This window comes from Patiria miniata, unplaced genomic scaffold (assembly GCF_015706575.1).
Source record: "Patiria miniata isolate m_02_andy unplaced genomic scaffold, ASM1570657v1 HiC_scaffold_3, whole genome shotgun sequence".
NCBI classification, from domain to species: Eukaryota; Metazoa; Echinodermata; class Asteroidea; order Valvatida; family Asterinidae; genus Patiria; species Patiria miniata.
Window position 1 is genome coordinate 1408325 of NW_024037069.1, and position 26131 is coordinate 1434455.

Below are 26131 nucleotides of genomic sequence, written 5' to 3' on the forward strand. Positions count from 1 at the left end.
CTGATTTCTGTTCTCCACTTTGTATAAAGGACAATCAATCAGACACTATAAGTTACACAAGGATCAGTGCTGCTGGTGTTGAAATTAGAAGCAATTTTATGAAATAAACATGCACATGGAGAACTGTACTCGTATTTTTGTATACCATGTGAAATGTACAATGCACCGTAAATCAAGTTTTTCATTGATATCCACAAACACTGCGTATACGCATCTCAGCTGTATCAATCAATCAGCTGTATCAATAGAGTGTCTTCAGTATTAATGTATCCTTGAACCAATGAGGTAGACTACATGTAGATGAAATCAAGTGATTTTTTTAAATCACAGATTCAATATAGTTTTTTTCATCAATTGATTGAGTTTTGTTGATGATGGGTATTATAGGAACCTGTAAACTCCTTAGTGATTTAGACACATGTTTAGACATATCAATATTTTGAAAGTAAAAAAACCCACAAAAACACGAATCTGATATAAATCTGATTTAAATAAACAAATCCAATTTAAATCAAATAAATCCTTTTTTTATTTAAAAAGAAATAAAAACAAATCCCGAACCCTGCAGAAAAAAAAATGACTTCGGTCGTAACACGGTATAAGTCAAGAGGCGTGTTGGCGTCTGGCGTTGGTCCGGGGCATCATAGGAGATGCAAGACGATCCCCTGTACAGGAGTCAATTGTCACTTGATATCTGAAGATTGCCAATGCTATTACATACTTAAATTGTTTGTGCGGTTTTAATATTTGAAACGGTTATGTGAGAAGTATTAAACTCTTGAGTATGTGATTTTGGTGAATTTAGTGCATGTATATTTAGTGTATTCGATGTCTAAGCATAATATCAGTTATCAATATAAGCCCTAAGAGATCATGAACGGAATTCGCCCTTGTTCTTTTTTTGAGATTGCATCATCACATTTTCTTATCCATTCGTCATTTGCATGATAACGTATGGCGCATGTCCACCCGCACGTCTTAGCACTTTTCAAAATAAATTTACTCGTGCCTTTCTTGCAACGTGTCCAATTTTCGACGCACTCCCGACTGCTCTTTTAGGGTTAAATTTCGTATAAGTTTTTATCAGTGTTAATACATGTTAGTGAAGTTAATCAATCAATGTATTAAATCATTTGTTGTAGTCCTTGTTATTGTATATATTTACATACATAATGGTTTAGGTCAACTACATTTTGAATTTTAGCATGTGCACTGAACCGTCGTTTGGAGTTGATTTAGGAAAAAACTGCTTACTTATGATTCAGTAGACTCTCAATTTTCTCAATTTGTGCCATGGATATGAATCGCTCTTTCGGCTCCAGGTGAACTCTTGGTTGACCTAACTTTATGACTATGACATAAAAGTCAATACAAGTCACTGTCGGTCAGTGAAAGGGCATGGCCATTCCTTGCTTTTCGCCATTCTTCATTAGGTGAATTTCTGGCCGACTTTCACCATACACTTTAGGGACTATGCGGGAGTATCATAATTATTGAAACTGTTAAAGGTTAGACAATTTACAGAATTAATTTAATCAATAACAGGGCGAAAATATGATGAAATATACATTGTGTTTAATGATTTCATCGTAAAGTATATATTGAATATAATATATTCAATATATAATATAATATATTCAATATATGAGTCGGATCCCGTATAATAAAATGTTCATATTATGAACATTTTATTATACGGGATCTGACTCAACAAAAAGAGTCACATGACGAATCACACGAGCTACTGCGGTGCAACAAGCCCGTTGACAAATCTTGCACAATGAAAATGATTTTGAAATGTCAACGGGTCCAATGTCTGAGTTCTTATAAATGTGAAACTGATTGACCAATAAGTTAAACGTACTCTCATATCATATACGTGGGTTGTGCTACAGAAATCAGCATTTGAAAAGGATGTGCTAAATTAGCGACAAATAAAATTATTGTAGTTGTAGCAATGTGTTGAATGTAATTGGATACTGTAACTAATATTATTCTTGGTAATTGTACTGCATAGCTGCATGGACAGCGTGTTGATTTTAAGTAAACGTTTACATTCAATGTGATCAGATTCACTAACAGTATGAAGTTGCCAGAGGTAATTTGTGAGCTACTGACACTTAAACACATACTTGAAATTCAAATTTCGGCTTTTTGTACCCACATTATTATCACTCTGATGTCCAGATTTATCAAAAAGAAACGCTGCATTGTCGCTTTCTTATGGAGAGACTAAATTGTTGTTGAGAGTCCAAGAGACTATTTTTAGGATGTAGTCGCATTATACGTATACTAATTGTCAAAACATCAGTGGTGAGCACTTGTACTTTGTAGCAACATGTGAAATGTCCTTTATTATTGTGATATAATAATTAGTGGTGATTAAAAAAGTAAGTGGCGTATTTGATATATTCATGGTGTAATATATATGTTATATTTTTCATTTACATTTAATGTGATCAGAACCAAAAATTATTGTCCAGAATAAATTTTGAGCTTCACCCGTCTTTCAGAAATTATGTACTTTTGGAATGTTCACAGAATTGTATACCCTTATAATGCTAATGGCAATTATGTCAGGCTGTCAGAATGAATATCTGTGTATGTCGTATATACATATATAATCTAAAATATGTGCAAATAGTGGCCCAAGACTCATTGTTTTCGGATCTGGTCACATTAAATGATATGAAATCCTTTATTAACCAATGTATTGAATTGTGTCAGTAATCATATATATAGATAGCAATCGAAAAGAAAACAGATATACTAGGAATCAATGATAATTTGAGGGTTTTGCATGCTGTGTGTGTTGCGCCACAAAATCAGGTTACATGGCTGAGTTATTTTAATTGATGTTTAATATCGTACGCATATTGTCATTCAATTTTTTCTTAGTCTTTCACGACAAGTCACGGAAGTCCATTTTAGTCAATGACAAAAATACCAACCTCATGACCCGATGTGGATGTAGCCGATAGCTGATATATCAACTCGATTTTTTTTCACTTAGTTTATCGATTGGTGTCCTGTTCTGTTTGACATTTTTTTCCACCATCTATATTGTGAATATGTGAAAGTGTCCTTATATTATGCAAAACGTAGTTGCAATAAAAACGGAAAGAAAATGGTATATAAAAAGAGTTCGAAAAGATAGAAAACCATGTAGGCCTATAGTAAATTGGTTGAAATGGTACAACTTATTATTACGTCAGTGCTAGTGATGAGGATGTAAAAGTCTGATTTAGCAGTTTTCTTTTTAAATGAAACATTTTTTTTCGTCACAAATGGATCCTGTCTGGTGTGCTGAAATTTGCAAAAAACATGTTTTTTTTCCAACGCTGGTCTGCCGACCAGCGTTGGAGCAAACTGGCTGTTTTTAAAAAACTGCTCCTAATTTTTCATATTTAGTTATTCCGCATTTCCTTTGCAATTGATTACACACCTATGAATGGGTACAAGCCTGCTGGACTGATTCTCTGACCTTACAATTGCCCAAAGCCTATAAAGTGTTCCGTTTCAGTCACTTCAACAATATTGTCAATAACATACTTATCCTCCACTTTTTGTCAGAAAATTGCAGACAAAGCAAATGTTGTGCATTCCTTTTAAAGACGCGCATTCAAATTCAGATTTCTCAAATGAATGAACATTTCAGGAATCCCGGGAAAACCTATATTATTATTTTTTTTAAAAGTTAACCAGAGTGTTGCAACTGCCCTGCTAGTACTTGAGCGAAAATACATGGTTCTCAAGACAGCATAATCATATCTAGAAAAGTCTAGGGACAAAAATATACACCGCAGTAGTGGATCTACAGTTTGTACACGATACAGTTTTAACACGCATGTATTAAAATACCTGCCTTTTGATCGATAAATGTTCATGAAATGCAATAAATGGTTGTGAATGTTTAGAAATAGACGCATTTCTCGTCTTGTGATGATTTCATGTCAATGGCTGTTTTGGAACCTTTGCCGAAACAACCTTTGTTCTAGTTTACATTGCTTTCTTTTGTTTTATTTTACCTCTTCAGTCACCTGCCCATAGCATTTGTTCACGTTTTTGTTTTTGTTTCCGGCACTTTGGCAAACATCAATCCCATTGCCTTTATACTTCACACAGTAGACCAGCAACTGCAGATGTGTGCCTTTATATACAAAACTAAATAGGCCGTCAGTTGAAGGCTGTATCGTTCAAGTTCGACTTAACAATTTTAGGCAACCTGATTTTTGGGTTGTATCTAGTTTTAACCATGCTGAACACACCCTAGATTTTCCCCAACTCAGAGGTTGCATTCCCACCCCGAAATTAGGCCCTGATTGTTCTCGAAATTTGAGCCCTGTCAGCGCAGAAGATAGCAACAGCCTCAAGCTGGTGCTCAGGGTAAACGCGGCGCGGTGCATACGTTTTTTTCCGACACATGTAGGGAATTAATTTCTGCACACAAGGTTGTAAACATGGCAGCGTCCGTGACACGCTGACTGCGTGTGTCGTATTGTTCACTTAAAAAGCAGGAATGACAACTTTACATTAACCAGATGGAGCGAATTTTCCAGTTATTGGCAGAAGTGAAAGGAACTGGAGAATGTAATGGTAAGGAAATAGCCCAAGCTGTTAAAAATGAAGCTATTTTGACAAGAGATTCCTCAGTCATGTTAGTAGACTGGGGTTATCATCAGCGGTATCATTATCAATCAGAAATGCTATGGACAAAACATGATCATGATGGAGGTAGGTCGGCATGGTTGGATGGGTTTCACCTACTGTTATACTAATATTCTGCCTTTGGAATGTCCAAATTAATGTAAGTTTTGTACACTACCGCATTTCAACATTTGTGGTGCTGAAAAAAAGCTGTGTACTCTACAAATCGCCTTTTAAAAACATTTAATGACTGTTAAAAAGGTGTCGCAAGACCATGTGCAGATGTTAAAAAAAGAAGCGATTTGTAGAGTCCTTATGCGCCTATCAAATGCCCCCCCCCCCGCGCTGCCCCATGTCTGATGTCGGAATTTGGTCACGTTTTTCACGCCCTGGGGAGAGATTTTGGTCACTCAAATTACATTGTTGTCATTGACGTACTACATGGAAAGGCAATCATTAGTGCACCCCACGTATGTATAGCGGGGCATGGTCGGGGATTGTCACTTAAATTTAGCCCGAGGGGTGAAGATTTTCTCATTTCAAAAGTGACAATCCTTACGTCTTGGGTGGGGCAGCCAGGGGGAGGGGTGGGTTGAAACAATTGATAGGCCACATTACTCGGAAAACCATAGGTCACTGGATTTAAAAAAAAAATATATATATCTCATTGTGTAAGGCATTCGGTACAATCCTTGACAGTCAATGGTACAGTTGACTGATCCTTCAATCATAGCAAGGAGCAAGTTCTTAAAGGGACATTCCATTTGCTAACTAGACTTGGGAGAACGGGGAAGATTCCCACATCTGGCCATCACTAATTTTTCCATTCAGTGATGTATCAGCCATCAGAGGGTGATAATATGTCCTAAAAGTCAAATTCAGCACAATAGCAGGGATAATATTTAAGTATTTACTGAGAAAACACTTATGACACTCGGCCTAATGATGCTGTGAACAAGGATGCTTTCGATAACCAACTAATATGGGCGGCCATTAGGGCAAAAAAGACAAAAACAAAAATAAAACAAAACTACAAAAATAAACGAATATAACTCAGAAATAAACGAACAACTCAGAAATAAACGAACAATTCAGAAATAAACAAACAATTCAGGAATAAACAAATATAACTCAGAAATAAACGAACAACTCAGAAATAAACTAACAACTCAGAAATAAACGAACAACTCAGAAATAAACGAACAACTCAAAAAATAAACCATCAACGCAGAAATAAACCATCAACTCAGAATTAAACGATCAACTCAGAAATAAACGATCAACTCAGAAATATATACGAACTCAGAAATAAACGAACAACTCAGAAATAAACGAAGAACTCAGAAATAAACGAACAACATCTCCAGGGTGTCGAGCAGCAGTACGCGCCCACCATGTACCATGCAGTACAGTACGACATAATGTTTACCGCGGCATCCAAAATGGCGGACACTTTGCATCGCTTCACGCGATGAACACGTAGAAAAAACGGTAGTGATTTTTCGTCGACGACCTCCAAAGCCAGAAAGAAGTCTATGCGAAAGGTAAGCCTGGGATGCAGTTTAATTTTTATGATGAAAAACGTTGACTTTGTTAACGTTTACCATTGCATTCCGTCATGTCTAGTCTGTACGTCATAATATGTACGAACGGTATGCCAATGCCGGCCGGGTTTGGCCACATGTACTGGGCTGGGATGGCGCGGCGTGGCACTGCGCCATGACTACGGTGGTCAGACTGGAAAGAATTCCATATACGTACGCCACTAGTTTTTCCCTGCAATGACTTAGTACTAGTAGTAGCCCCCAGAAAGCGGTGAACATGTCCTAAAAAGTGATATTTAGCAGGGAAAATATTGGAATATTTATTGAGAAAACACATAATTTTTCAGACCAGTCTCATCATACTGGTTTGTAACAGGGTGTGAAGTAACGTCCATCTAGACATGGAGGTAGACTAAGGAATTCTTTCCCCGGACGGGCATGGTCCATATTGTTTATCTTTTGAGCATTTTGCCGCTATAAAGATCAAACGACTTCCGCGACTCTAAAATTGTATTCACAATTCAAATAAAAGAGACTTTTTACCCATTATTTTTCAGTTCGAGTTGATTTTTTTTTAGTATCTTTACGCAACAATTTTTACAAACGCAAAAGGCCCCTAGCCCCCTAGTACTAGTATTAATGTTGAGCTCGATCTGTCGATTGCGCTGCCACCAGTCGAACCGCTTCTCAAATACGCCATTGACATAGTTAGTTAACTGTTTAGCCTGAAATACTCAGTGAACCCCAAATAAACTGGGAACTGCTGTGTGCACATTGCATTATTTTGGTGACCCACAGAAAATATCATGCATTGTGTGTTTGGAAGCAGAGAAAATGAAGGGAAAAATGAATTGGATTTACTTAAACAAAATCAGCAGTTTATATCAGTTCTCTTTGGTTCCACTGGTTGCACAGGGTACAAGGGTAATGGTAGTAATCCGAACAGGATGTCAGCATGATGATTAATTTGTAACTCTCAAATTTTGGTTTCAGGACGATTCTAGTAACATGGAAGCGAAGCCTGTGATGAAACAAGATCCTTCCGAGAAGCAATCATGAAGCGGAAACTCTTTACTATGCCTCATTTTCTCATGGGAGCAGACCAATGCAGCCTCATCAGCTGGTTGAGTCTGCTGCAGTAGCATGTGCGACCGTTAAATGGGAAAACAGTGACATTTTCTTGGAAAGGAGGTACCCCTAACCTACAGAAAGCATTCAAAAAGTGCGCTGCTATGCTACAATATTTGGCCCTCACTAAATGAAGTAGGCCTAGTTTTTTGTCTGTGTAGCTTACATGTACATGTACATGTACATGTAGGTCCTACTTTAGTCTTTGTTGTCACTCCAATTAAGTCTAATCCATGTCACATTTACAGTTCTACATGTAAATTGTAACTGTGCAACTTCCGCACACAGAAACTAAAAGAGGTCCTACATTTTATTCTGCAGATATTTGTAAAAATTATTAAATGTAAATAGATACATGCAGTGCTAGATACATGTAATGTAGCGGCCAAACTCAGATTTCTTCTTTTTGCCTAGTAGTGAGGGCACTGTACCAGAAAGACAATAACCAAGTGCTCCATAGCAACATAGCTTTAGCGTTGTAGAGTTTGCAACTTGTGTGTTAAATTCTTCGCCCAAAGCAATAATCCCGCTGTTTACTGTTAAACAATTTCTATAAATTATTTAGTGATTAGTGGGATATTTAGTACCGTTTTATAAGCCTAAAAGTTGCATTTTCAACGCATTTGTTGGTTGCATAGTCACGGTATTGTGGAACCTGTTAAAAGCACATGCACTGCAGGTCAAGATTTATACAGGGTGTACATAAACCCTTCTTGCATTTAGACATCAGTATTCTTTAAATGTGGAGTAGCTAGTATAAATGCATATTGTTGGACTGACACTGGATTTAGGTCATAGTTGATACACTCACTCCATGTACATAACATGTACATTGTAGGGGCCTACATGTGTATTTACATAAACCTTGCTTTGGACATGTGTGTGCATGTGTTTGGAACATGTAAGTGATATGTAATGAGCTAATTCCGTTAGAATAAGGTTACACAAACACTGGGTAATTTCTTGTAACAAATACATACAATTTATTTTCTATTAATGTAGTCAATCTGTGCCTGACATCATTTACCACTACAAAACTGTATCAGGAGAAGTTGTATTACACAGTAAAGTTTCTGGATCTCCAGCACAGCATTGTCATCTTTAATCTTTGGCAGATTCATGTAAATTTTACAGAGAGTTGTGTTAGGAGCCAATCACAAGTTTAAACTGCACACTTCCCCCCCCCCCCCCTCATCCCCCACCCAATTCACCAAATGTCCCATCCTCCAGTGCCTCCGCCCCCCCCCCCAACCCCTGTCCCCCACCTTTGTCAAACAGATATCAGGATATTCATGGGGACCATCAGAACACTAGAAAAACAGTGACCAAGGTTCACATATGCCACATAGTTTGCACAAAATTTAGAATGGTGCACCTTTAGTTCATTTTGTTCAAATGTTTGTGTAATCTCATGAAATGCTGTTATAGTGTTACAGGTTGAGCATGGTTAACTTGTGTACATACATGATACATGTACATACATTTACAACACAAGTGATATTAATATAACTGCTTATTTAACATTACAATGTGGGTTTTTTTTGGATGAGATATTAAAGCAGTGGTTTTAATTAACTTGTGAAATGTGAATTGTACTTTTTTCAGGCAATTTATTTAAGTTACACACAAATAATGCTTGCCCCAGTCTAGTACAATGCAATAAATTAAAACTCAAAGAGTGGAAGGAAACCTTAATATGTTGTTTAAAAAATCCTTCTACTAAATAAACATAACAAGAACATGTAGGAAAGAATTCCATATACGGACGTCAATAATTTTTCCTTGCAATAACCTACCAGCCATCAGAAAGCGTTAACATGTTGTAAAAAGTCAAATATAGCAGGGAAAACATTGAAGAATTTTGTGAGAAAACAGAAATGCTCAGACCACTCTCAAAGTTGTATACAGGGTCTCAAGTGACGTCTGTATGTGGAATTCTATCCAAAATGTGGACTGCCGTATAACAGTTAACATTCAGTCTCTGAAGTTGGAAAACCAAACTTGATGAAATACATCCAGTCCTTGTACAGATACATGTTAAGTTGCTCCTTTTCTTAATGACACATTTAGCTCAGTAGATAACAAATTGCTTAGTAGATAAATGTATTTCACCTAAAATTGCACTAACTATTCATAGAAAAGTATAGATTTTTAAAGATGACTAAACATGTACATTTTTGTACTATGAGCACATCGCTGTGGCATTGGTGAAAATTGAATTCGAAGGTCACAACAAGGCACACCTATACAACTGCCATCTGCCATCTGCATCTTCACTGACTTGGTAAAACTCGATTTCTCCTTCGTCATGGGTTTTGATTCCTTCAGTTGCAGAGGAAAGTTGCAGTCCTTTTTGGCTAGAATCACTTCATTTAGTGTCACCTCTCTCAACCTTGACAGACTCTTCACCTCAATAAGTCTTCAGACAGAATCCTCAATGACAACCTGGACAGGGGTTGCAGCAAGTTCCAAACTAATTGAATCCTCTGCATAGATGCTCATCAGTATTGCAAATGAACTTTCTCTCATACATGTATTTGTGGATTTTCGGGGGTCTTATAATAAAAAAATCTCTATAACTTTAACAGTGCATTTACCATTTTACAAGGTATTCAGGGAGCCGCAGCTACCGTAGTTGCCAGCTGCTGTCTACATACTTGTATCATGGAGCTAGATCTGGTAGTTCAGCCAGAATTTCAGTCCATACATGGCGTGGGCTGTGGAACGCATGCAGCACTGATCAGACAAGACTAAAGTTGCTTTCTTTCAGTTGAGTTTCTGTTGCTTTTCCTTCTGGATCATTGATGTAGCCGTCTTGACCACTGTCCATAATATCCTGCACTCTGTTGGGACAAGTAACAAAATATATGAAACGGTTTAGCATGAAAAGTTGCCAAAATCTCATCACAAACTCTTTAAGACCAGGCCTACAGTCTTACAGAGATGTTAATCAAGTTGTAATCAGGGGACTGATGGTGGCAGTGTAGAGTAAAATACAGTGCAATCACCTATCATAATGCATAGCTATCCGGAAATAGTTTATACCTGAAATCACCATGACAGTGACCATGGTGACCCTATGCACAAACATAGGCGTCGCCATGATTTTTCTAATGGGGGGTAAAACATATTCCCCCCCCCAAAAAATCCTGTATTTCTCAACATATTCTCGATTTATCAGTTTTAGAGGGGGGCAGGGACATTTTGCCCCCCCCCACCCCATTAAATTTACACGAATGTGACTTTGCACTTCTTTTTCGTAAATTTCCTTTTTCTTGATTTTTCTTCCTTTGGGGGGGGGGGGGGGGGGGGGGCAGCGCCCTCCCCCTTGCCTCCCCTCCCTCGTTTTTTTCTCGGTAAATACTTCAATATCTGAATATGTTTTTCAGCTGATGGCTGTTAACACTGCAGGGAACATGATGGGAAGATTCCCATATCTGGCCATCCCTGTGCACAAACCGTATGAGACCAGTTTGTGTTCCTTCCTAGATCCTCCATGTACCAAGGACCATTTTATAATGGTCCGTGGTCTGCCCACCGCACCGGCGCGCCGCGCCAGTACAGTGGCCAAACCCGGCCGTACACATGACATGCATGACGTACATACAGACATGACAGCGGGATATGCCATTGTAAACTTTTACGATTAAAGTCGACGTTTTCCATCATAAAAATCAAACTGTAATCAGGCTTACCTTTCGCATAGACTTCTTTTTGGCGTCGGAGGTCGTCGACGAAAACCCACTACATCTTTCATGTGTCCGTACCGTGTTCATCGCGTGAAGCGATGCAAAGTGTCCGCCATCTTGGATGCCGCGGTAAACATCATGTCGTCTGCACTTCTGTAATGTATGGTACATGGTGGGCGCGTACTGCTGCTCGACACCCTGGGGATGTTGTTCGTTTATTTCTGAGTTCTTCGTTTATTTCTCAGTTCTTCGTTTATTTCTGAGTTCGTGTATATTTCTGAAATGATCGTTTATTTCTGAGTTGATCGTTTATTTCCGAGTTGATCGTTTAACTCTGAGTTGATTGTTTATTTCTGCGTTGATGGTTTATTTTTGAGTTGTTCGTTTATTTCTGAGTTGTTCGTTTATTTTTGAGTTGTTTGTTTACTTTTTGAGTTGAACCTTTATTTTTGAGTTGTTCGTTTATTTCTGATTTGTTCGTTTATTTCTGAGTTATATTTGTTTATTCGTGAATTGTTTGTTTATTTCTGAATTGTTCATTTATTTATGAGTTGTTCGTTTATTTTTGAGTTAAATTCGTTTATTTCTGAGTTGTTCGTTTATTTCTGTGTGTTATCGTTTAATTTTGTGTTTTTGCTTTATTTTTGTTTTTGTCTTTTTTGCCCTAATGGCCGCCCATAAACTAGATGATTTGCTGTCCAGCATCCCGAAGCATGACACATTAATTATTACCGGGGACATGAATGCTCAAATGGGATATGATACTTGTAATTGTAAACACTTAGACACCAGCACTTGGAAAGCATGCTGTATAGGAGCCATGGATGACAACCATATAGACTCCTGTCTCTTTGCCTTGCACATAATCTTGTTGTCGGTACAACACGACAGGGGAAGAGGACGCGTCATGCTATCGAAGCGATCTATGTCAACAAAGTACACGTATGTCGAACAGTTGAAAATACAGCCCCCTCAAAAAAACACCAAGAAATTAAAGAACATTGAGTGTTCATTGAGTTACACAGTGGTATTCCAATTTCTATCCTGATTAATTGTGTCGTGGTGATGTGTAGATGTGCTCCTGGAATATTACGTTGAACATTTTCCAGAACCAAATCTGTATCAGAAAATCTGTAAAGATTTTGTGCAAGCGCAAAGCTTCCCATACTGTCTTTTTATTTAACCCTACAAGGGCCTGGGATCCGCCCCCCCCCCCTCATCTTTTTCCGCGATAGCCTTAAAATTGTTTTTTTTTTATTTTGCAACCCGAGCTGTTATGATTTTTTAGCCGCGAGCCTTGCGCATCTTTTGAAACCAAAGACATAAAAATCGGACCGGCTACGCGCCGTGAAAACTGCGCCGTGTACACAGAGCAAAATTACGTCAGGACCACCTGACCTAGATCCAGACCCTTTCTTCCACACCATGCTTATATTATTTTTTTTTGAATGAAAAGTCTAAACTTAGAAGGAAGAAAAATCCCGAAGTAATCATTTTGATTCATTAACCTTGCCACTTTTGAAAGCCTTGTAGTAATCCGACGAAAAAGAATGAATTTTAAATTCAAGCAAGTGCAACTTTATTGAATGTGTCGCTTTACTGTTTGTTATTCCTAACAAAATATTTGCCTAATTTGTATTATTGAACCAAAATACTTCTTTTTTCAAGTCACATTTAATTATCATTGCCTTTCCGGTAACCCAGGTAACCCCTTAATATTTGATATGTGATGACGTCAAAATTATGTCCCCAAAACAATTCACATATTGAAATAAGGGTTAACGTTTGTACAAGGTTTGATCTTCATCCCTTGAACCTTTAACCCTAAAAGGGCCGGGTCATTTTGACCATCTCTCAGCTGGGGGGGGGGGGGGGCATGAAGTGACAACAAATTATGAAACTCTGTACATGCATAGAACAACTATTTATTAACATACCCAAGAAATTTTATGACTAAAGGTCAAAGGTTTTGGAATTATGGCTAATAAATTATTCATATGTACGAATGGTAACTCTGCTCCGTTTGCACTAAGTATATGGGGAGATTCAGATTTCAAGGCGCGTAGCGCCGGATTTTTTTTTTCGCTGCGCGACAACCCGTGGTTCGAATTTTATGTTTTTGGTGTCGAAAGATGCGTAAGGCTTCAGGCTAAAAAAATCAGAACAGCTTGGGTCAAGAACGTCACGTGCATAACAACAGATATTTATCAAGACAAAGTCTATCTGCACAGATTTTCAAGTTTGAACTTGATTTTTGGAAAATCTTTGTTATTGCTTCTGATCACATTTAATGAAATTTGAATAAGGGAATAAATGTGTGCTCCGGAGGTTTTTATCACTCGTTTAATACCGCTTAGAGTCTGGGTGCTGATAATTACCCGAGCCGGAGGCGAGGGTAATTATCAGCACCCAGACTCTAAGCGGTATTAAACGAGTGATAAATACCGACCGAGCACATATTTATTCCCATTCATAAATACCTTATCCGTAAAAAAAATTCAAATAATTCGTTCAAAAATCCCGATTTTGTTCAACAAGTTCACTTCATGCTTTTCGAAACATCCCTCTAGCAAAATAATGGAGTGTTCAGCTCGCGAGTAAGATGTAAACAACCCTTTTATGGAGATTGACGCGCGCGTAACATGTTCTGCGCGATGTCACGCAGAACGCACCTGGGGCGTTGCGTTTTGAATTTAGAACTATAAAATTCTGACTCGCTTGTAGTGTTGCGCATGCCTACGTGAGGATTGTGAACGTTCAACCAATGAAACGGTAAGAGGCACTGGATTTTTAGGAGTCCACATTTTATTGTGACACTGGAAAAGTGTTTAAGACCAGCTAGCCATGTCTTTATCATCCGTTTAATACCGGCCACGTGACGGGCTCTCGACCAATAGGAATAGCTAAACTGTCTGAGGTATTTATGAATACAAAACATAAATATATGCTCTCTACTATTTGGTTTAATCACCAGCAATATTATTATTTCACAATACCTCATTACAATGATTGCTACAAAGTGCATATTATGACCATTGATGTTTTAACAATTAGATTATGTATAATGCGACCACATCGTTAACAAAATAAGTGTCTTTCACTTTCTTGACCACTACATTTCAGGTTTTTTTTGATTGGAGAGTGAAACAATGTAGTGCTTCATTTTGATATATCTCGACATGAAAGTGATAACAAAACGCGGGTAAAACGCTGACATTTAAAGGTGCCACTAACTCAAAAATGACCTATAGCAGCTTCAGACTGTTTTTATTGGATCTGATCACATTGAAAGTAACTGTTTACTATGACAAATTAAACACGCTATCCGTTATGCTGTAAAACTTTTATATCCACAATATCCAATAATATTCAACACATTGCTACAAAATACAATAGTTTTATTTGTCGATAATTGTACTCATCCGTTTCAAATGATGACCATATCAGAGCCCGAGGGTGTGATATAAAAGCATTTTTTATTGATAGATCACTCAGTTTCACACTATTTGTATTCAAAAATAACTAAGACAGTTTACCCATTCCTACTGGTCGAAAGCCCGTCACGTGGCTGGTCTGAAACGGATGATAAAGACATGGCTAGCTGGTCTTAAACACTTTTCCAGTGTTTGACTCCTAAAAATCCAATGCCTTTTACCGTTTTATTGGTTGAACGTTCACAATCCTCACGTAGGCATGCGCAATTGACCTATCGCGGTAGAATCGCGGTAGAGTCGCGTCAACGCAGCTTGTGAAATATTGTCTAAAATGAGTTGTTTATATCTTACTCGTAAACTGGACACTCCATTATTTAGCTAAAATGGTGTTTTAAAAAACATGAAGTAAACTTGTTGAACAAAATAGGTGTTTTTCACCGAACTGTTTTGATTTTGTTTAACCTAAAAAAAGTGTTTATGAAAAAAAAAGGGTGAAAAAAAATGTTTATGAATGGGAGTAAATATGTGCTTGGTCGGTAACCAAACCGCTTGGAGTCTGGGTGCTGATAATTACCCTCGCCTTTGGCTCCGGTATTTATCAGCACCCATACTCCTAGCGGTCTTAAACAGAGTGGTTAAACCTCATAAGCACACATTTAATCCCTTAGTAAACTTAGACATTGAATACATTGGTATTACCAAATCATTTCCATTGTGAAAGTTACTTTTTCCAAATGGGGCTTGTTGCTCAAAAGTATAGTTCAGGTTATTTACCTTGGGACTCGTTCTGTTTAGTCGCATCCTATATAATGTAAATTAATTATCATATTAAATAAGTACTTTTACCGTGACAACATTAAACACAATGTATATTTAAGTAGTGCCACTACTATTATTCACAACAATAAATAACATTCTTAGCCTTGTTACTGATTTAAACAAAGTTGTGTACATTTTCTAACCTACAATCTTTTCAATACGATACCCCGCAGAGTCCACAGTGTATGATGACCATCGGCCAGACATTCACATTTGTTATACCTCTGTCTTTAATACTGTTTTTTCATTGGCCTAGAACGATCACGTGTTAAGTTAAAAGGTCATGGCACACTCCCTGTGGGATATCACGTACGGGGTCCTACAGGGAGTGTGCTTTGGCTTTGTACGTATGCGGCACGAATGGTGTGAACCGCTTGTATCGTAGGTACCCGCTATTTTCACCATGTTTTCACACATGAGTGGGAGCAGCGAACTAGCAGACTAGCTGTTTCGAGCACGCGACATGCATGTAAGTTGCCGTTAGAGTGTCATGATTGTTGTGTTTACTGCCGTTTGTCTTCGTGATATTACATCAAAATCTCGAGAATCAAAGACAAAGGTATAACAAAACAATTGTTGACTGGCGCATAGCACCCTCGGCTTCGCCTCGGGTGCTATATGCGCCCCTTGGGTGTTCATAACGTCATGTCCCACATCACAGCAGTCAACAGTTGTTAAATGAAGAATGTCAAAGGCACGGAATGGTCATGCATGCCATTTTACAGACCAACAGTGCTTTTGATTGACTTTTATGTCAATGCCTTATTTCGATTTAAGACAATAAGGAGTTCCCCTGGAGAAATTCATATCATTTGCACAAATTGAGAAAAAAATAGGAATTTATATATATATTTTTTAAAAATACAACTCATTTTGTACATCTCAATCACCACCAAACTACGGTTCCCTGCACATTATAGAACTCAAAGTGATGTAAAAGCAATAACTACAACAAGTGATTTAGTATAAAGATTAATTGATTTCATATATAGTACACTAACACTGATAAAAACATACGTAATTTAACCCTAAATGAGCCGTGAGGAGAGCGTATTTTCCCTCAGATTTAGATTTGAGTTTTGGGATTAAGGATTCGGAAAAATTCAATAACGAAACAATATTAAATATATCTTAATTATAGCGTTTGCAAAGTTTTACTCCAATAAAACGATAATTTTCTTATCATGGTATATCTTTTGGGCCGTATAAATGAGCATTTTACTTCACGTTTTCCGGCACCCAGGCTGCGTCGACTATTGGACACGTCGCAAGAACGGTACGAGAACATTATATCACAAATGTGCTAATGAATGCGGAAGGACATGCGCCATAAGTTATAATACAAATGACTAATTGAAACCAAAAACAAGTGTGGTGATGCAATCAAAAAATCAAAAAAACAAAACCAAAAAAAACAAAAAAAAAACCAGGGGATAATTCCGCTCATGCTCTCTGAGAGTTAATATTGATAACTAATGCTAAGACAACGAATACACTGAATATACATGCACTGAGATCACCAAAATCACAATTTTGTCACATAATCAAGATTTCAATATTTCTCACATAACCTTTTAAAATAATTTACCGCAAGAAAAGCTACAACCGCACAACAAAAAATAGGGTATGTAATATCATTGGCAATCTTCCGATATTGAGTGGCAATTGACTCCCGTATAAGGGGTCGTGTTGCATTTCCGATGATCTCGCGGACCAACGCCAGATGTCAATACGCCTCTTGAATTATACCGTGTTACGACCAAACAAATTAATTTGATTCCCTTTGCTGGTTTCTTATTTGTCACCATTGAAATTTACCGTCTTCCTCTTTCAACCACTCCACTTTCAACAAAAACAAAAACAAAACCTCCAGCACATATCGCCACCGTTTTCACGAAGAGCCACATATGTCAAAAATTACCATTTTTCTATTTTGATTTTTTTTCTCAATATTTTGCATTAAAACGATGTACCCAACCATTTTGACATGTTTCTGTAAGCAAAACGTTATTAATTTCCAAGTTTCAATAATGTTGCAAGGGCCAGAAATCTCGATAAATGCATTTTGCGTTTTCACGAAGAGCCACATACATTTTGGCCCTTTGAACGCGTACAAAACCCATTGCACGGAAATGCGTAAAAGTAGGTCAAATGAGATTTCCGTTTTCACGAAGAACCACATATCTTTATTACATTTTCAGCTGCGCGCGCGTACTCACGCGCGCCTATGGAAATACACGTTAACAGAAAGGGCCAATATGTCGGAAACCTGAATTTGCGTTTTCACAAAGAGCCACATATCTTTACTAATTAATTTGCACCAACTTAACTGCTGTATTAAGTCTTATTACCGGGTTCATGTAACATTTCAGCTCTCGTAGAATCGTGTGATGGTTTCCTTGCTCCACAAAATTGTTGCAAAGTGGTATTTTTTGCAGTTTTAAAATATGAGAAACTTCTTTTGCGATTATCTCGAAAACGCTTTTTCTTCAAAATCAACATAAACTATGTGGCTCTTCGTGAAAACGGTGACGATATTTTTCTTTTTGCCGGAAAAAAAAGTTATTAAAAGAGCATTTCCTGTATCAAAAATACTTCGAGCTGAGGGTTGACCCTCTACCTCCTAGTTTCACTGTAGTATTTTGAATTGACCCTTTTGATCACCGGTTACGGTCCGCGTCGTGTCATCATTTCGCACCCTTTGAGAGAGACCTGTTTACCCTTCCAAGTGACCCACTGTATCCCCATGTAATCATCGACTGTTGCGTTGTTGTAGTACAAGCCATTCAGGTTGCTCTTGAAGCAATCGTCGCTGGTGCTACCGCAGTACTCATACCACCAGCCTCCCTGGAATTTCTCAGCGCAGTGTTTCTCGTCTTTGTCATGGTCGTTGTCTGGAGTTGAGAAGTCATTATATAGATAACTCTTGAGTGAATTACCTGTGTGCACCAGAAAGGAAGGATTGTCAGGCCTTGGATAAGTACATTAATGGATGACACATTCTGTATTGAAATTTGCAGGGAAGGGACTACTACATACGTTTCTGGTATAAATCGAGGATTTTCTGTTGTTCCTCTTTCCTTTTCCTTTGTTTGTACTAGCTTTTTCGCAACAGCTCTTATTGGTTTTGTACACGTTTTCTAATCGAGCGTAGACAGCTTTTTTTCCCTCCGGACACTTGATTTGTCCTTTCAAACCGTGGACGAAATATACCACAGAAAAAAGAGAACAATATAGTCCACGATTTCCAGCATACGTCCGCGATTGAGGTCGTGTACAAAACCTATGGGAGTCTTCCTAACAATTTAGTACAAACAAAAGAGGGACAACAGGACGTCCACGATCGACGTTGCACACACGTTTGCGTGTTTATTTGTTTATGGTGTAAATTGAGGACACACACGAGCAACATCATCTGTGAATCGAGGACAGGAACCAAATCGAGGACGACCTCGATTAGAAAACTTGTACAAAACTAATGAGAGCTGTTGCGAAAAAGTTAGGGTACAAACCAAGGAAAAGGGAAGAGGAACAAAAGAAAATCTTCGATTTACACCATAAACAAACGCGTGTGGGTGAGTTTGTCTTACGGTCATTGTGTGGTCATGTGAACAAAAGATGTCCACATAATGCAGGTTGTGTTGAAGTTATGCGGACTAGCGTGTCCACATAACGTTTCGCCATCTCTGGAAAACAGGTTTAGAGGCATTTTCGGGTGTGTGTGTTGGGAGGGGGCCAGTGGCGTCGCCAAGGGGGGGGGGGGGGGGGGGGGGGGGGGGGGGGGGGGGGGGCGGGGGGCGGGGGGGGGCACGTGCCCCCCCTGGAAAACCTAGTGCCCCCCGAGTGCCCCCCCCCCCATCAAATGCTGGTGACCCCCTATCCTCTGCAAAATTCTGCGCGTTGTTAAAATCATTACCTCAAAAATAGCAATTTCTTGAGATATCTTCAGATCGAATTTAGCATCAAATGTGGCACCATTTTGCATCTAGCCCATCCTCCGTATGCGAAAATTTTCCAAAGGGGAGGGGCACCCCCTCCCCTTAGACCCCTCCCCCAGTACGGCGATTCGTATCCACCTAAGTGCCCCCCCCCCATCAAATGCTGGTGCCCCCATGTGCCCCCCCCCTCCCCAGACTGAAAAGTCTGGTGACGCCACTGGAGGGGGCTCCTACCATGCTTTCAATCTGAGCGCTGTTCAAATCCGACGACTATTAACACCTTATTACAGAATAGTGTAAAAATACCACCTGACCAAGTTGGCTCTGTCCGTATTTTGTGCACACGCAGACATTATTACCAGTATAATTGTTTTGGGCGTCAGAGCAGTGAGGATGGGGGAGGGGGGTTGCATTATGTTTAAGGAATTTCTATTAAAAAAAAATACAGAGCTGGGGCGGGTTTTTACCCCCACCCCCTCCCTGGATCCGCGCCTGTGCTTCATTGACATACAACAAACTAGTCCAAATGTTTCAATTCTGCTTGTAACCCGATTTATGAGTTTCCAATTTTTGTAACGCCACTAATCAGTCAAAGAGTTTTTTGTTGGATAAGATAAGAGAAGCACAGTAGAACTAGACTAATCTCGTAAAAAAATGTACAAAAATGCTTTGTTATAAGAGAGGTTGTATTAAGGTAAGAATACTGAGCGAATGTGGTATTGTGTACCTGCATGTCCAGTCTCCTCACTGAAGTCCCTGATATAAATCCCGTAATTGTCCTCAGGTGAGTATATCTTGAATTTCTCATAACGAACACGTGCCTCATCCCCATCGAACGCCTTCAGAGTGATGACCAGCTCCCACCCAAAGGTAACAATCAGACTATTCATCTTCTGGCTGCCTAGCCAGAACTCTCCAGTCAGATCCCCGAAACCCTCGATGTACTCCTGCCAGGTTCGGTTGAAGCTCACCGAGCCGTCCAGGCGTCTCTGAAACACCTGTCATAAAACGATATGAGCTATGGTAATGATCAGATATACGTGTATTGGATCCACTTTACCAAGAATAGGTTAAAGGTTCTTTGGGATTAAACGCTTTGCCCAGTGCAGTTTCTTTTTTTTTTTTTTAAGACGGTGGACCTTTAATTCGAAACAGTTAAACAAATACTGTATACAGCTACTGAGGACCTATTTGACAAGATGTTTGCCATGCATCGGCGGTCTTTTATTTTATCCTTTTTACTGACGACACCAATACATTTTGCCGAAGCAATAACACAAATGTAGAAACAATTGTAAATGTTATTAACGTTGGATTAAGTAAAAGAAGCGGTTAGGCTCCAGGATGACAGATTGTACCTTAACTTGAACAAAATGTTTGGCGAAATACTAAGCGGAAGTTGAACATATCTAATTTTCAAGTTAAAATTAATAACGAGCCTCTATTGCGAGTTTTAAATAACACATTTCTTTGGGTCTATATAAATTAATGTCTTTCATGAAAATTCCACATAAAATAATTAGGAAATAAAATTTCCAAAAATATTGTGAGTAGAGAAGTATATTCTTCCGTCGAGTATTATGCGTATACTCAATAATGAGTAAAACCCAAAACCCGAAACCCAAAAGTGGGGACCATTGTTTTATCGAAGTGCTGCATGTAGCACCTTCAAAATCTAGGATAAGAAAGCCCAATTCGTAAGCTTTTTTAAGTACAAGAATCATTCACATCACTTATAAACTTTTCAAGTTACGGAGGTTTAAACACAACCACTGTTTTAATGTTCTGTCCACCGTCACAAAAAAGGTGTGCGTTCTTTCAGCAAAACGAAAACAATTCACACACATCCTTATGTGATTTGTTTTCGTTTTGCTGAAAGAACGCACACCTTTTTGTGCACAGAACTTTTATAAAGCAGCGGTTGTGTTTACAATTCCGTAACTTGAACAGTACGTAAGTGATTTGAACAATTTTTGTACTTAAAGAAAGCTTATGAATTGGGCTTTCATATCCTAGATATCGAAAGTGCTACATGCCGAACTTCACTAAAACAATGGTCCCGGCATATGGGTTTCGTTTCTTTTGACTCACCCTCCATTTAACGGTACTCGTACGCACGGACTTCCCACTATTTGATACATGTAGTAGCTACATTGCTTTCCCCCAAACACCTATAATAGTGCTTAGTACTGCACGTTTTGCATAAAGAACATTTCAACATTTCCAATTCCTCTTGGATTTAGCCTACATTAACAATCCATCGAACCTTTTTTGTCTTGTAAGATGCAGCAAGGTTTTGAAATAAGCATTAACTTTACTCACTATGTATCCTTTCCCCGACTCCGGCTCCATGCGGCAGTAGACCTGCATATTCTGGCATGCGTGCTGGATGGTATACACACCGCTAGTGCTCTGACCAGCATCCAAGATCTCTTGACAATCTGCAGGCGGCTCCATTATGGACTGATTGCTTGATATAAAAGAGTTTGTTTAGATAAATGTTTAGATGCCAAAATGTTAATCCTCAGTGGCTTAGAAGAACAGGTATTGGTAGATATTGGGTTTCAGTGGCGGCAATCTTTAAATCCAAGATGCCGCCGCAATGTATCTGGACAAATTAACCATTTGACACTATCCCAAATGGTACATGTGCATTCCTTGACCCTGAAAAGGTATGTTTAGACACCAAAATTTAAATCCTAAGTGGCTTAGAAGATGAGATATAGGAAGATGTAGTTTTTTCAATGGCCACCATCTTCAAAAATCCAAGATGGCCGCCATAATGTAATTGGATAAGGTGGTTCCTATCAAAAATTCAATGCTAAGGCTATCAGAGGCATGTATGGAAAATTTGGTGCTTTTGTCCGGAATGTCCACATCCATTCCAAAACCTGGCCTAAGCTGCCTGATTATATCCCCTCGTTGCATAGCTTTATAGTGTGAGCGGTGGCATTTTTCTTTGGGTGTTATCACTTTATTTATTTTTTGTAAATGGCCGCCAATGTGCTTGAACCGAATCCGGATTAATTATTATGTGGTGACAAGCATGTTTTAGGTTGCCATTTAAAAAAAAGTGATAGCACCAAAAAAGATGCCACCGCTGCAATGCTATCACATATTTTCCAACTACAGGGGTGTATTCCTTGCCAAAAAACACAATGACCATTATTCCCCTCATTTGATACCGACCAAACCCCCAGGCTGATGGCGTATGGGTCCTTTCTATCACCGGTTACGCTTACCATTTGGGTCGTGTCATCATTTCGCACCCTTTGAGAGAGACCTGTATACCCTTCCAGGTGGTCCACTGTATCCCCATGTAATCATCGACTGTTGCGTTGTTGTAGTACAAGCCGTTCAGGTTACAACGGACCCAGGATCTGATGTCACTGCCGCAGTTGCGGTACCACCAACCTGTGTGGAATTTCTCAGCGCAGTTTTCCCCGTCGGTGTTGTCATGGTCTTTATCTGGAGTTGAGAAGTGTTGATGCCTATGACGCTCGAGTGAATCACCTGTGCGCATAAGAAAGGAAAGATAGTCAGACCTTGTATAAGTACATTAATGGGTGACGAATGCTGCATCAACATTTTATACTACTCAGACTACTTATACAAATGGCTTTGGAATGGATTCCACTCTTTTCATTTTTTTCAGACATGGAAAAATGGTGTCCTTTCTTTATTTTTCATGGTCGTCTGAATCTATTCCCTGTGTACGTACTCGGGGAAATGCTGCATGGGCATGGAACAAACTATTCAACAGTTTCAACGCTGCTTCAAACCCACTTTATGCGTTTCTATCTGCAGGAATCTTTCAAAATCTTCCCGTAAACCTCCCCTGAATACATGTTTGTAACGCTACGGATTTTAAACATATTGCATTGCATGTTAATTTGTGTGCTCTCTCCCTATATAAACAAGCGGCCAAATGAAGCATTTATTTGTTATGGACGCAGGAACAGATTATCGACTGCAGATTCAAACAATAAGTAATAAGGTTTTATCGGTCATTTTTGTTTGTATAATAATTTTATGAGAACAGCGCAGTTAAACCAGAATATTATATCTTAGACAAAAGTGCAGACAGAAGGAAAAGTCCCAAACTTAAGGATAATAAAGCACGGGGATGCTGTTTACCTGCACTTCCCCTATCCGCCTTAAGGCTTTTGACATAAAGCTCGTATTTTCTCACAGATGTGCCCACGGCGAAGTACTCATAGCGAATACGGGCCTCGTCCCCATCGAACGCCCTCAGAGTGATGACCAGCTCCCACCCAAAATTAAGAGTCAGACTATGCAGCTTCTGGTTGCCAAGCCAGAACTCTCCGGTCAGATTCCCGAAACCCTCGGCGTACTCCTGCCAGGTTCGGTTGAAGCTCACCGAGCCGTCCAGGCGTCTCTGAAACACCTGTCAGAAACAATATGCGTGATGGTAAAACTGGGACACGTTTACCACGCGACCACTTTACCCTTGTTCGGCCGGGTTTAACATTTGTAGCGAATCAGAACGCGAATAGGTAGCGTTTCAGAACACACATTGAAGCCATTTTGTGGAGTAAACAAACAAACAAACAAACAAAGAAAACATAGGCACACCCATGAATAATATTGGAAATTTTAGACATAAACAAACAAACAAACAATTAACCAGGTATCAGGGTCTGACCGTAGCTGAATATTTTATTTTATTTAGGGGAGAAATAATGCTGGAAGTTCTCGTCGCTTTAATCGCATTTTTGTTTTGATGGCAATTTACATATTTAGAAACAGATGAAACAAAGTTTGTCTGGTGCAACATCTGGCTTCCCGTTAGCTTAGGCACCTGTTAATAACTGTCTCTGGTGCAGTAATCAACAGCTCGCGTATGCATTATGTTACAGTGGTTAGATTGTAATTTCCATAGTACCAACAACATTACTCTGTGCAACATGTTTTAAACACAATTGCCCCAAGTATGTTTCTCAACGTCAAATCCATGTGTGAGCTAAATTTGCAACACACCCTCCAACCTTCTTAAAAAACCATTATGAAAATAAGGAACTTTGCTCACTATATATCCTTTGCCTGACTCCATGCGGCAGTAGACTGTCATATTCTGGCGTTTGTGCCGGATGGTATACACACCGCTAGTTGTCTGACCAGCATCCAAGATCTCTTGACAATTTGCAGGCAGCATTGGCGGCTCAGGGGTGGTTTCAGGGGCGGTTTCAGCGAGTCCAAGTGTCGACTCCTCCAGTTTGCTCCCAGTGCAGTTGAACCAACGGCCAATGATCTCACCAGTCACTTCCGGTAGCATGTCCATATACAACGGTGGATCCTGCCCGTGCATCTCAGGTGCGTAGCGGTGGTAATGACCGCCTAGTCTTACCCCTGTACAGGTACAAGGATCGCCTGGTGGCAGGACAAATCTCCCCATGCGCTGGCCGCAACCGCGTGAGTCTAGGTCAATCATCAGAGTACAGAACCGGGCTGAGACCGAACTGACCACTGCATTATTCAGTCAAACAAACATACAAACGAGTGAAAATATTGTGTGAAACCCACAGGGCAAGAAGAGTTTGAGGGGAACGGGAGCAAACGTACGTGCCAGGGATCTCAGCGCGGTTCTAGAGCCTATATATTTAAGCAGGGAGGGGTGTTGAAATGTAGACTGCCTTTGTCTTTTTAATAGGTGTGTGTGGGTGTGTGGGGGGGGGATGGCTGGTACCATATAGTGTTAAATTTAGACCCTATAAAATACTGACTCAATGGTGGTATGGCAAACGTGTAAGTGACGATAATTAGGACAGTGAATAGTCATATATGAGAGTCTATATTTAATAATTCATAGCAGACATCGGCATGACACACGTAGGCAAATACATTAAAATGGAATGTTTCATGATGCTCAGTCACGGAACGACTTTGATTTTGAAAATAGTTTTAACGTCGACCTTTATCCTAGTTCCTGTAAATTTCCACCGCAATTGTTAGATGAAAAAAAAAAAACTTTTCAGAAAATATTCAGGCCTGTGCCGAATGATGAATCAAGATAAAAATTTTCAAAACTGACGGGATCTTTCTAAACCTTTCAGCCCTAAACGCCTCCTTAGATTTAGATGCAGGCGTAATTTCAAACTTCACCCTTCTTACCGTAGTGAAATAATATATAGTTTTTTAATAGCGCAACAAGTACGAGGCGGACTCTTAAAGCGCTGAACATCAGTATTACCCCTGCTCGTTTGGGATTATAAAACAACCATCTCAGCTCCCGCCCTCAAGGAGTTTATGTATATACATTTTGGTGCTGCCATTTAGGTGCACAGCAGCCCAAAATAATAATAATAAAAGAACACTTCTGCCCTCACAGTTACCCATTTATTCCCGCGCGAGGAAAAGCAGTAAGTGACAAAGTGTCTTGCCCAAGGGCACACACCGCAAGCCCAGGCTGGACTCGAACCCACAAACAACAAACTGAACAATTTCCAACAGATTTTGAGTGATGCTTCACGAGGCAAACAACACTCCATTCATTAATTAAATACTACAGAGCCGTCCCATATTAAAAGACCCTGCGGTGTCTGTCTGTCGTCTGTGTGTCACGAAAGTGGCGGTCACACACCCGGAAGTGTGAGGTCACAGATGATGTCTAATGTAAGATGCATCCAGTACATGTATATGCAGTGCTGAAACGGTATATGCAGCCCCTTTGAACTTACAGTTTTAGACGTGAACATAAAATTAAGGATTTATCCCTTTTGTTTGCCTTTTTCACACATTTTTATAATGTCAATACTTTAAAATTACAACATTATCTAAATGAAAGCACTCCAAAACGTATCGCCATTACGCAAAACGAAACGTTGATGATAACACAAGGTGGCAAACCGTACGTCGATCGAATCTTTACCGCGCCCACTTGGGGTCAACATGCAATTTAAGGTCAAAGTAAC

General features: G+C 39.2%; 1 protein-coding gene across 1 annotated transcript; it reads right to left on the reverse strand.

Annotated features, from left to right (window-relative positions):
• Positions 1 to 17928: 17928 nt before the first annotated feature.
• LOC119738017 (fibrinogen C domain-containing protein 1-like) lies at positions 17929 to 21656 on the reverse strand. The gene is made up of 3 exons (XM_038212729.1): positions 21522 to 21656; positions 19927 to 20197; positions 17929 to 18155 (listed from the first exon to the last, which is right to left on the reverse strand). Exons 1-3 carry the CDS (start codon positions 21654 to 21656, stop codon positions 17929 to 17931), a joined length of 633 nt encoding a protein of 210 aa, XP_038068657.1.
• Positions 21657 to 26131: the final 4475 nt, after the last annotated feature.

Coding starts and splice junctions, on each gene's coding strand:
- LOC119738017 (XM_038212729.1), bottom strand. CDS start 21,656: ATGGAGCCGCCTGCAGATTGTCAAGAGATCTTGGATGCTGGTCAGAGC. Junction 20,198..21,521: donor AGTCGGGGAAAGGATACATA/GTGAGTAAAGTT, acceptor GTTTTATGACAG/GTGTTTCAGAGACGCCTGGA. Junction 18,156..19,926: donor TGAGGAGACTGGACATGCAG/GTACACAATACC, acceptor TCTCAACTCCAG/ACAACGACCATGACAAAGAC.